The sequence below is a fragment of the Kogia breviceps genome, chromosome 3, assembly GCF_026419965.1.
Source record: "Kogia breviceps isolate mKogBre1 chromosome 3, mKogBre1 haplotype 1, whole genome shotgun sequence".
In the NCBI taxonomy this organism is placed as follows: Eukaryota; Metazoa; Chordata; class Mammalia; order Artiodactyla; family Physeteridae; genus Kogia; species Kogia breviceps.
This window is the reverse complement of record NC_081312.1, coordinates 91,841,433-91,854,924: the sequence shown is the minus strand read 5'-3', so window position 1 is coordinate 91,854,924 and position 13,492 is coordinate 91,841,433. Positions and strand designations below refer to the sequence as shown.

The 13,492-nt window shown below is 38.6% G+C and overlaps 1 protein-coding gene across 2 annotated transcripts in view; it reads left to right on the top strand.

Annotated features, from left to right (window-relative positions):
- FBN1 (fibrillin 1) overlaps positions 1-13,492 on the top strand; it is a 256,582-nt gene that overhangs the window by 105,140 nt on the left and 137,950 nt on the right. For both annotated transcript variants that reach the window (XM_059058585.2, XM_067029215.1), the window contains exons 7-8: positions 7,453-7,650; positions 11,073-11,198. In XM_059058585.2, the coding sequence (XP_058914568.2) occupies positions 7,453-7,650; positions 11,073-11,198 (324 nt within the window). The remainder of the gene's footprint in view (positions 1-7,452; positions 7,651-11,072; positions 11,199-13,492) is intronic.

Genomic DNA, 13,492 nt, shown 5'->3' with positions numbered 1-13,492 from the left:
CTTCTCTTGTGGAGCACGGGCTCTAGGCGTGCGGGCTTCAGTAGTTGTGGCACATAGGCTCTAGAGTGTAGGCTCAGTAGTTGTGGCTCACGGGCTTAGTTGCCCTGCAGCACATGGGATCTTCCCCGAGCAGGGCTAGAACCCATGTCCCCTGCATTGGCAGCCAGATTCTTAACCACCGCGCCACCAGGGAAGTCCCTGTTTCTAGAGTTTTGAATGATATCTATATTAAAGTTTGTATGGAAATACTTTTAACTTATGAATTAAAGAAGTTAAAAGACAGAGGAAAACATTAACACAGAAATAGTGTTGTGCTTATTCCTATGCTTTATTTCTAAAGTGCTTTAAAAGAATTAGTTATATACAATTAAGCTGTACCACAGATACAGTTTGCTTAGAGTAAACATTTTGCATAGTATAGTTTAGAAGAATTTCCCAAAAGGTCATATTCTTTAAATAACATTATGTAGACCATGTATAACAGCCAGTCTTACATGCAGTATTTTATAGAAATGTATGGATTGGAAATTAGATAAAAAATTTATTGTCATTAAAAAAAAAACCCAGCTTGAATGAAATAGGAGATGCACTATTATTGTATAGTAAAAGTAGCCCTGAAAGGAATTCCCATCCCTCCCCAAGAACTTTTACTACGAAAAATTTCAAACCTACATTAAAGTTGAAATAATAATATAAAGTATACCCACATACCTTCTACCTATGCTAAATATTTAATATTTTCCCACTTTATACACATAATACTCTGTATGTATATATGTGTATATATATATATATATTTGTGTATAATATACTAATATATGTATATATTGTATGTCTAGTCATCTACATGTTATATATTATATACAATTTATGTATATTTAATTTGTATATATTAATATATTACATATTTAATTATATATAATGTACAATATAATTTATAATACATATTATATAAGTATGTATTATGTATGATAATTATATATTATATATATTTATGGTCTGTTTTGCTAAATGATTTGAAAATTAAATTGCATACATCATGGCACTTTAGCTCTAAACAATAAGGCTATCTCGTATATAACTGTAATACCATGATCATGTCTAAGAGAACAATAATTCCACAATATCGTCTAATATCCAGCCCATATAAAATTTCCCCAGTTGTCTCTTTTTTTTTTTTTTTTTTTTTTCAGTACGTGGGCCTCTCACTGTTGTGGCCTCTCCTGTTGTGGAGCACAAGCTCCGGACGCTCAGGCTCAGCAGCCATGGCTCACGAGCCCAGCCGCTCCGTGGCATGCAGGATCCTCCCGGACCGGGGCACGAACCCATGTCCCCTGCATCAGCAGGCGGACTCTCAACCACTGCGCCACCAGGGAAACCCTGTTGTCTCTTTTTGAAACAGTGTCCATCTGAGTTTTGGTTATTATATCTTTTTAATCTAAAATAATAACTCTACCTTCCTTTTTGTGTATGAAGGGTCATTCATTTACTTTTGGAAAAGTTCAGGCCAGTTGCCTTTGAAAATCACACAGGCTGAGTTTTCTGATTGCTTCCTTGTGGTGTTATTTATTTTGTTCTTCTATCCCTGTATGCCCTCTTGACTGGAAGCTTGGTCAGGAAGCTTGATGTAAGGTTTGACTATTTTTGGCCTAAACTTCTTAGATAATGTTTAGTACTGTGTATTTCATCATATCAGCGGCTGTGTGGAAAGATTTCAAAGTGGTCTGCAGTAGTGCAATTCTGGAGGAAATTAAGAGTTAACTTTTGGTGTTACTGATGGTAAGTTTGATCAATGTCTTTGGATCCTGCTTGGAGAATCCCCCTGGAATTTTACTCAAGTACCAGCTCCCACACTGGACAGGGAAGCTGAAAGTGGGAGATCATGGTAGTGGAGTGATGCCATGTATGTAAATGTGCTTTGTGACACTGGGAAGGGAGAGCTTGGAAATGTGAATTCCGTTGACTATTAGGACAGTGGAGTAGTTGGTGTTTAGCCTTCTTAAATTTTGATTCGTTGTTTGGTTTAGTGAGCTTGTGGTCAAAATAATTAATAAAGAATATGATAAAGTGCCTCAATCAACACTATGGAAATGAATACTACTTTGTTGTGATTAGAATGTCTCTCCTGGTTGAAAGATACTGAGTTATGCTGAGTGGCAATGATCCCAGCTTATGGTATGTCTCACATTTCTAAGGTTAGACTTTCAGGTGAGCAGTCAGCTATCTTGCAAACACTTTGCAAACTCACTTTGGGGGCTTTAACAAAATATGGATGCCCAGCCACCATGCCACATCTACTGAATCACATTCCAAGAGGGAGGCATATGGGAAGACAGGGGTGAGGCACAGGCATCAGTATTTGCAAAGCATCCCTAGGTGACTTGGTTATGTCCTAAGGGTAAGAATGATTGGAGTAAGAAGAAACAGCAGCAATTATGAGACTGATTACGATCATGGAAATTCTTTGCTTTCATTTTGCTCAGACCAAAAGTTCTCTGACCTCCTTTCTCAAAAGGTTGTATTGAAATTCCACACATTAGGAGCTTAATGTGTCCCAGGCTAAACTACCTGGAAGGAAGAAGCATGCTGTGACCCTCTCTATCATGGATAAATTGATATCTCATTGTTTTGTTTGTAATTTTTATGAAAAGATGGATTTAAAATAATTGGAGCCTAGTGCCCAAAATTATATCCTTTTGCCTTCCCTGCAGTTTGTGGTTTAGTGACTGGGTAGGAGTGACAAGAATTCATTGTACTACAGTTCTTTTTCTGTGAATGATGCATTTGCTTCAGGGGGAAGTCTGACTGCAAATCAAAGTGAAGTAATGCCACAGGTCACAGCATTCTGAGCTGCAGGGCTGGGAAGGAGCTGAGGATCAGAGGCTGCAGATATACGTTGGTTAGATCCCAAGCCTTGAGACCAAATCTGTTGGGACTGGGGAACAATCCTTGAGCCTAACCACTTATAATGGGAACGTGTAGATGCAGAATTTCCCATGAACCAGCCACACTCGAGTAAGCCAGTTAAAAACAATTAAAATTGCATTTTAATTTCAGAAAGGCTTGGCTTATTGCCCTAGTTCATGGAGGTCTTATAAGGAAGTGATTGTAGAGCAACTTGTGAACAAAAAGTGTTTTTAATACGATATTTTATTTGCATGAGGAATAATGATTTACGTTGAGGGAATGAGTCAGATATTATCCAAGCATTGAATTAGGCACATTCCCTGTCTAGAGCTGGGACTGTCTGAAAAAGAGTATGTAAATTTAGCCTAGTATCACGTAAGTGCTATGGGAATAATTGTAAATAATTGGATTATTAGTAAGGAATTGGGAGTGTGGGCAGATTTTTTCTGTGGTTGGAGTATTGGACTAAAAACAGCATAACTTTGGCAATCTAAACGAAGCACAGGACAAAAAGCACATGCTGCCAAATCGGAATGACATTTGAAAACCACGTTAATACAGCATTTACCTTCCAAAACATTTTTAGATCCAATTCTGTTTCATCCACATTATGCCTCTCCCTCTGCAATCAGCCATTTTTGTTGAAAATTTGACTCTACAAATCCACTTATGTCCACTTACTAAGCTGCATGGTCAAATGAGCTGGTTCTTCTCTTTGTCTGTAGCGATAAGGATCTAGTGTGGAAATGTGTTAAGTCCGTAGATTCTGTTACACATACTCAAACGATTTACCAGATATTCAGTGTATTTAGTAAAGATGGATCCCTATGGGCTCTAGAGATGCCTAATGAATATTGTCAGAATTAACAAGTGCTGTTTCTATTCCATGTGTTTCATATTGAAATGAGGGCAAAAGTTGTTGACCCTGGAAAAGTCTTAAGGGTTATTTTTTCTTCTGATGCAAACCTTCCGATGAGGAATCCACGTCTGAAGTCATGAACCAATGTTAGATAGGACTGACTCAGATTTTCCTAGCGTTTTCTAGTGGACCTTGATTTTGCTGGTGTCACTCACAAAACACTGTTATTTGCATGTACCCGGAATCTTTGCAATCCTCGTATGTAAGATAATTCCATAGAGTATGTTGGCAAAATGAAGAGGAAAAACAAATCCAAGCAGTGTTGAAAACTGCAAACTAAAATTCATGTTCCATTATGTTTTTTAAAGATTGAAAAATGGCATACCAACAAGAGTCTATTTGATTAAAGTATTTGCATTTGTCTCAGTAAGTCAAGAGGAAAATAGGAAATAAACCTAAATTTCCTTCCTCGTTACCTAACATTGAAGGTTTTATTTAGTTTTTGAATAAAAGATTATGTTGCTGTGATCTTTCTAGTCTCAAATATAAGATATATATAGTCATAAAAATCTTGATGGCTGTTGCATGAGATTAAATGGTTGAATAATTTATGATATAACTTGATGGAAAATTATGCAGCAATTAAAGCCATGTGTTAGAACAGTATTTACATGGGGAAATGCTTTTGGCCATGTTAAGTAAAAAAACAGCAGGATTCAAAATTGAATATTTGATGTAATTCCCATTTAGTGATAAAAAATAAAACACACATGTAATATTATGTAGGATAATATAACTGATATGTTATCCGGCTTTCTTTAGGTGCAATTACATGTGATTTTTATTTTTTTATTTATATGTTACTTCCTTTTCCTAATTGTCTGTAATAGTTATTTTCCAATCAGAGAGAGGGGTGGGATAGGGAGGGTGGGAGGGAGACGCAAGAGGGAGGAGATATGGGGATATATGTTTATGTATAGCTGATTCACTTTATTATACAGCAGAAACTAACACATCATTGTAAAGCAATTATACTCCGATAAAGATGTTAAAGAAAATTATAATATGTAAGAAACCATCTATCAGAGAAGTATTTAATAAATGCCCCTAAGTACTATTTGGAAGAACTGAGCCAAAGAAAGAATGATGACTACAGCATTTGACTTTGTCCAGGCATTTACTGTGTTTAGGAGCGACTTGTTTGCACACCACCATGGTGCTGAGTGACTTTTTCTTTATTGACAGAATGAAATGAGGGCAGAGATTTTACTCAACAGCTCAAGCATTTAATTTTTGTATTCTTGTTTGAATACAGTAACTATGGAAGACAATAGCAGATTTTGAATAGATCTGGCATATTATGAAGAATATTAAAATACACTTAGAATTTGATAATATAAAAGTAAAATGCAATCAGCGTAAAAAAAAATGCAGAAACACAGTAAAAAGACAATAATAAACTAAAGAAGTATCAGGAGATAGGGCTGGAAAGGTGGGCCAGAGAATGTAGAGACACCAGGAGAGCAAAGGTCTAAGGTTTGTTTTCTGGAAAGATAATGCTGGTGGTGTTTCTGTACCGGTTACACAATTTTTAGCCTATTTGCATATTCTGTACTAGTATTTACTTAATATTTTTCTTTAAATTGAATTAAAAGGGTTTTTAAAAATTCATTCTCATCATAGCAAACATATCTGAAATTATGAGTCTGGTAGGTTTGTACTTTTTAATAATAATTCAAATTAAAATTAATATATGGCTATTAAAACAAGACACTCTAAGGTCGTCTTGCATCCCATCATAGCACACTTTGGTAAGCACTGGCATGGAGAGAGGGAGATGTGGAAATGAGGACTTGACGTTTTGACCATTGTGTCCGTCTCTCAAGTGCTGCCATAATTTGGGCCTAATCCTCTTGCTGTGCTTGACTGGGTGAAGCTTTGTTTTTGGAATTTCTTGGAAGGCTCATCTTCTAGCACAGGCATTAGGGCAGTGCCATTGACCACAGGTGGCTGACTCATTCCAGCAAGGAAGAAGGGAGGGTGAGGAAGAACATTTAGTGATGGGGAGCAGATGGGATTGTAAATGCAACAGAGAGGCAGGAAGAGAGAATACACAGGATAGAGGGACGCGAGCTGGCAAGAGTCAGCTCTTGCCCAAATGTTGTCATGGTTCAGCCTGTTCACTCTTGTGGGTACTGTGATAAAGAGTTGTCCTTAGTGAATTGCATATCATGACTCATGAGCTACTTGGAGAAAGAAAGAAGAACATCAAAATGAAAGTATAGCCCAGTGGTTTCATTAGCACACCCAGTGATTTTCATAAACCTGTAGAATTCAGTGGTGCAAGGAACTTACCGGGGTCATTTAGTCCATCCCTAGACTCATAGGAAGCACTCTATCTGTGCACTTCCAGAAATGACATGAGGAAGCACACGGTGCTGGTGGTGGATAGGAGCCCACGAGTCTTGCCACGGCCCAGCCTCCCTTATCGGCCAAGGCCGCTGTAGAACAGAAAGGGTTATTATGGCCCAGATTTCTCCCACGGGGAGGCTGGGGACAGCCTGGCTTTGGTCCTCATTACATCTTAATCTTTCTGTTTGCTGGCTGCCGAATTCAGATTGACTTTCTCCCTTTTCAAAAAAAAAAAAAAAAAAGGAGACAGACTTTGTACTGGTGAGACTACTTGGAAATGGAACTTCTCCTGTGGTCTTAGCTTATCCCTGTTTACTTTAAGATGATCCTTTTGCCCAAGGGATACAGTGATTTCAGATCAGTGCCCTCACTCTTTAAATACCTGATGTCTTTTGCATATCTAACTTTTCTGCTTGTTTTTTGTTTTGAATGGGTTGGGTTTTTTTTTTTCCGGTTTGCTTGTTTTTTGCATTTGAAATTAGGTGGACCCAATCCAAAAGAAAGAAGTAACCATTTCCCTTTTTCAAGAAACTCCAGAGAAGAAGGTGCCATGACTTGCCTCATTGCAAGTTTTGAAATTCTTTGCTTTCTCCAACCTAAATAATAGTAGACTGTAAACTCTATGAGGGCAGGGATTTGGGATCTTTGAATCACTGAAGCACCTATATCAAGCATAGGCGCTGATTCATAATAGTCACTGATACAGTTTCTTAAATGAATGAATGTGTAAATGATATTATTATGTCATGTTTGGATAGCATGTCACGATTGTAAAGTATTTTCCATTAGCTCATCTGATCCTCACAACAGTGTCTTCAAAGTGGATAGGAACTAGTGAGGTTTTTTTTTGGTTTTTTTTGCGCTACGCAGGCCTCTCACTGCCGTGGCCTCTCCCGTTGCGGAGCACAGGCTCCGGACGCGCAGGCTCAGCGGCCATGGCTCACGGGCCCAGCCGCTCCGCGGCATGTGGGATCTTCCCGGACCGGGGCACGAACCCGTGTTGCCTGCATCAGCAGGCGGACTCTCAACCACTGCGCCACCAGGGAAGCGAAGCCCTAGGAACTAATGTTTTTATCCTCATTTCGTAGGTGAGGTAAATGGGGCTCAGAGGCGGAATGGTCTGCCCAAGGCTTCACACGGAGTCAGTGATGTGCGGTTCTATTCCTGAAGACCGGTTCGCAACTTGGAGTCCAGGAAGACAGGCCCAGCTGTTCTTCTGCATGATAGTTCCTGCTTTTCTGGACTTTCATGGAATTCTCCTTCTTTATTTTCAGATTACAGGACAGGCCCGTGTTTTACTGTGATCAGCAACCAGATGTGCCAGGGACAGCTCAGCGGGATTGTCTGTACAAAAACACTCTGCTGTGCCACGGTCGGCCGCGCCTGGGGCCACCCCTGTGAGATGTGCCCAGCCCAGCCCCACCCCTGTCGCCGTGGCTTCATTCCAAATATCCGCACAGGAGCTTGTCAAGGTAAACCCCGGGCCGATGGAGTTATTAATGGATTCATCTTATTTGCTCTGGAGAGCCATTCTCCAGTGAAGTTGGAGAGAATGGAAAAGCAGTGTCAGAGGCATAACTTCACGATTTCGCTGATGGCATGATATCCAACTTAGGCATTAGGAGCGTGGCTCCAGAGACAGCAGCTGGTCCCCCTGGATTTTTCCTTGCCAGTGGTTCCCCCCTCCGACCCCAAACGTGTTTCCTGGGGGGGTGGTATGATTCTGTTTAGAGCAATGCTGTATATTAGAACAATGCTGTGTATAAACACAAAGCAAAATTTCTGAATAAGGTAAGTTGTTTTTCTTAATTTTTTCCCCCTTCATTTGAAATTGCTGGAGTTCCTCTGTCTCATGGGCTGTACTTAGTTGACCTGAGGAAAACTATTCCTCTCTCCATTTTACATGCTACATTATGGGTTTCTTTTTTCTTTCTTTTTTTTTTTTTTTTTTTTAACAAGTCAGAAATAAATTAGGATTTGTTTCACAGTTTTAAATATCCCCAGATGTTGCCTGCTTCCTTCTTCTCCTGCCTCCCATGGAAGCCCTTACTCTGTTTTTGGCTTTTACTCCTGTTCTTCCAGCTGTACAAATTCTTTTATTGTCTGGATGTCTGGCAGGAAATAGGAGGAAGTGAACAGAGGCAGCTCCACACTAAACTGATGGGACTGAAAACTCCCAGGCTGTATCTGTTTCCTTTAGACATCTTCAGTGCTTTTTTAGCAAGTTGCAGTGGTTAGAGAAAACTCAAGGTATGCTTTTCTGAGGCAAATAGATACTAGTTCGATTTTGTTCTGTATGTTAATTCTAAGGATAATATGCAATGAAACAGAACTTGAGTTTAACCATGTGGATCTCCATTAAATTATACTTCAATAAATTTCCTTTCTGATAAACACGGTTGATCCTGGCCCCTGGCTTCTATGTACAACATGCAGCTCTTTTGTATGCCCTTGAATGTGTCTTTCTGAATGTTAGGAGCAGCAAGAAGTCACTTTGAAATCCTAGAGTTACAAAAGGGTAAATGGTACAATTTCATAAAATAAAGAGTAAGTTTTATCCCCCTTTTTCTTTGGTGCCTTCTTATTTTTCTCATCCTTGGAAAGTCTCAAGGAGTTTTGAAAAAATTCTTGGCCATGGTGTTTTGAAGTCAGCTAATACCCATGAACTCACAGAGAGTGACCAGAAAGCCAGATTCTGAGTACTCTACTGCCACCCATGAGTCCTAGTCAGAGGCTGAGGTGCTGAGAGAATTCAGGGGAAGAAATGAAGAGGGAGAGGGAAGAGCTGCTTCTCTTTAGCTTTGATATTCATTTCATACAACCTGGACTTTTCCAGCATTTTCTTTCTGTTCCTTCCTGACTCTTCAACATCCAATGGAAAAAAGATTTTTTTTATAAGAAGAAAATTTGTGAAAACCCATGGCATCAAAGTGGCAGTTATATTGCCACTGTGAGAATGAAATTCTTCATGTTTGGTTGGTTTTTTTCAGAGAAGGTCTGTTATCAGCTTGGGGTGCTCTCTCCTTGCTGGTGTTTTTAGTCTTTAGGCCACATGTGAGGGGCTGTGAGCAATGGGTTCAGAAAGGAAATTAATCTGTCTTCAGCCTTGGAATGTATGACCAGTGGAGAAGTGCCCTCCTGTATATTTCCTGTTGGCCAAAAATCATTATCAACAAGACTGTCTAGTTTTGCTTCTATGTTCAATTTTAATTTCAAATAACATTTTAATAAACATATTCAACATATAAAGAATGGAAAATTCTGGTGTAAGACAAAATAGAGATCAGCTGTAAAACATAATCTAATTATACTCATATATTGTCGTTCATCTGTGAGCCAGGACATTTCATGTAAAACAGTAAGTGATACTTTTATACCAAAGTATCAAAAGTGATACTTTTTGTTGTTAAGTTGGTACCCCTTTTCCTGCATGGCAACTTGTTTCAAAAACACAGATTATTAGAGATTTTACAGTTGGCAATTGCTCTGTCACTTCACACAATAAAGAGTAAAACTAAAGGGCACAAAGGCTTCCAGATTTCTAAAAAATATCCAGAGGAAGAAAAGTTAGACTGCCTCCCTGGGGTTTCTTATTAAACCAGAATTTTGTGTGTTATGGATGAAGAGATGGAGAGAATACAGGTACTTTTATAAACATCTTTCTAATGAACCTGGATTACTGATTACTGATTACTTTTGTTCCTGGAAGGTTAATATTTGGGGTTCCATGTAGGACCATAGTTATTTCCTGGGTGCTGGGGATTCAGCAGTGAACAAAACAGGCAAAGAACCTGCTCCCTGGAATCTTGTATTGAAAACATTTGATGTATAGAACAAAGCAAAGCAAACAGATATTTATTAGGTCAGCTAGTGATTGGTCCTATGGGGCAAAATGAGCTGAGTAAGGAAGGGTAGTGAGTGATGGAGGGCGAGGTGGGTGTTGCTATTAGACTGGCATTAGGAGGGTCCCCTGCTGCAGTGGAGCAGAGATCTGATGGGTAGGACAGCGTGAAGCATGAGCTTCTACAAAGAGCAGTCCAGGCAGGGGGCCATCACTGCAAAACCCTGAGGCAGGAGTGACCTTGTTGTATTTGAGGAATGTCAAGGAAGCTATTGTGGATGGAGAGGAATGAGAGAGGGCAGAGGATATGAGATGAGTTCAGAGAGTAGAGGGGTCAGGTAGACTCCTCTAGGACTTAGCATAGCCTTAAGTGTTAACCTGAGCTGGAACAGGATCCGACTTACCTTTAAAAAAGTTCCCCCGGGCGGCTGCTCTCCTCTCACTTCTTGGCCTAATTTCCTGTGTTGTTTAATTTTTATTGTTCAAGACAATACTCCAGAATCTACAGTGAACATTTTCCATCTCATTTGTATAAAAGCATTAGCTGTCTCATGTAGTCTGAGTGATCTCATTCAAATAAATTCTGTTTGAACTGAATCACTCCATACAACTCTTAAAGACAGTGTTATTATAGAAATGTGTTACATTTTGAGTCTAAGCATTTCTTGAATACCTCTAGTTATTACTGTCAATCTTTTTACCATAGTATCCTTGTACTTCGCAGCATGCATAATAAAACTCACAAAAGTTAGTACCAACATTCTCCTTTGCATGAGGGAAGATGGAAGGTAGGAAAATAAAGAATACTTGTGACTTCCAGTAGAACATTATTGACCAAGTTATGTTACTCAAATAATTTATTTCGCATAATGTAATTGTGAGAAACAGTGTCTCTCATCATGTTCCAAATATTGTGATGGACAAATAGCTCATAGATATAAATGTGATAATATAATTGTGGGCAAACTATCATGTTTTCTTCTGCAATGAATTTTACATGAATCTCTCCTCCCACACCCCCCTGCCCCATCCCTTGCTTCTAAAATCTAACAGATGTGGATGAATGCCAGGCCATTCCTGGGCTCTGTCAAGGAGGAAATTGCATTAATACTGTTGGGTCTTTTGAGTGCAAATGCCCTGCTGGACACAAATTTAATGAAGTGTCACAAAAATGTGAAGGTAAGAAATATCATGCTTTGCAGTTAAGGGGTGGAGGGGTGGGCAAAACCCAAATCAGTGACAAGCTTTTTTGCAAATTGTTCCTAAATCCTTCTGTCTTTGTCATTCCTGTGAATGTGTACATATAATATCCTTACCAGGAATACTATGCCTTTCTGCTATTGAACCAGAAAAAGCCTGCAGCTTTTTCCATTTTTATAGACCCAGAATAAGAGATCCATCTGAATCAAATTAAATATTAAAACATGAAATATTTTTGAACCAATATTTGGGTTAAAGTGTTCAAGATACATGTTTTTGTATCATTCTAGAGACATGAATTTAAATTTGATCATTACATATCATTCAGAATGACATAACTTCTGTTGCTTTTCTAGTCAAAATGTATGTTTGATTTTTTTTTTTTCCCTTTGGAGAGATCTATTAACCCTTATATTTATGCTCCCAGTACAAGTTTAGGATTTCCTTTTCTGCCTATCAAATGGAAACCTTTTAATGTTAATCAAACAAAAATAACTTGAGGTAAATTTATATATTTGCATTTAGTTTATAGATTGAGCTTCTAAAAATGTGTGTACGGAGAATGTGTTCATATTCACCACTTCTGCTATTTGCCAAAAAGAGCCCTGGCTTCCAAGTGTAATAAATATTGTTTTCATGAGAGGGAAACATCCAGGAAGTAACTAGGCAGCATTGAATTCTTTTCTTTAGTGAGTTCATATACCTTATATATGTAATGTCTGAAAATAATGTAACAACATCTCTCATCAAGCTTAGCAGAGAAAACTTTTTCCTTCATTCTCAACTTATTGTCTTTGGGGTGATATAAGATTTCATTTAGATGCAAGCATTTTTTGTTGAAAGCAATTGCTGTTGCATCTATATTACTAAACCCTAGCACTGAGGAATACTTCATTTTAAGTCATTTGTCAGGAATTGGATCATTAATCTTCTTTGTTGATCTCCAGGGTATATCATACATGCAACAGGCAGCTTTAAATCTGAATTACATTTAAGAAGTTTAACATCTACTTGCCCTGAAACTGGATAACTGTGTTAAAATTATCTTTATGGGTTAGAGTTGTTTTTAAGTTATTAATCATCCTATAATTTATAATGATATGTTCTTGAACATGTTATAAACAGTTGAGGTAGCTGTGAAAAATACTTAAGTTCTTTCTAAGGATGTAGGGCTTCTTAAGTTTCAATGAACAATAAAGTTGACTCTCTATAGGCCAATGTAATTTAGAAGTTATACTGTGGATTAAGTTAGGAGTAGAGAATGTTGATACTGAAAGGGCAAAGAACTTACCTGGTTTCACCCTTTTACGTTATATATTAAGGAATTGTCTTGGGTGTGTTAAGTGCCCTGACTGAGGTCATCAAACAGTGCTAAAATTTACTTCTTTTTTTAAAATTAATTTTTATTGGAGTATAGTTGATTTACAATATTGTGTTAGTTTCTGCTGTACAGCAAAGTGATTCAGTTATACATATATCCACTCTTTTTTAGATTCTTTTCCCATATAGGTCATTACAGAGTATTGAGTAGAGTTCCCTGTGCTGTACAGTAGGTCCCTATTAGTTATCTATTTTATATATAGTAGTACGTATATGTCAATCCCAATCTCCCAATTTATCCCTCCCCCCTTCCCCCTTGGTAACCATATTTGTTTCCTTTTTTTTTTTTTTTTTTTTTTTTTTTTGCTGTTCACGGGCCTCTCACTGTTGTGGCCTCTCCTATTGCGGGGCACAGGCTCCGGACACGCAGGCTCAGCGGCCATGGCTCACTGGCCCAGCCGCTCCGTGGCATGTGGGATCTTCCCGGACTGGGGCACGAACCCGTGTCCCCTGCATCAGCAGGCGGACTCTCAACCACTGCGCCACCAGGGAAGCCCGCTCTTAAGGTTTATTGCATGTAAAATCCACATCAACAATGTGTCATTTTTAGGCTTTCTCAGCTTACTATATTCAGTTTCAAGAGATGTAATCAGCTTCCAGATTTAGGGCCATATGCTTCCTATGGCTTGTCCTGTCTGTGTTTTGTTTTCTGGAATTATGAAAGCTTCCAGTTTCAACTAGAGCTGTTTTCCTGTGACACTTTCTTTCACTCAGACCAGTCAATTAACATCAGTCAGGATTGCTCACCTTCTCTCGCTGTGAACTAGATAGAAGATGCACAGAATTAATTCTCAGACTGAAAGAAAAGTGATTCAAAATCCTTTTATTAGTGCTAAGAAACCTATTATAGTAGTGTGACCAATGGACCAGAAATTCAGGCTGAAAATTACTTA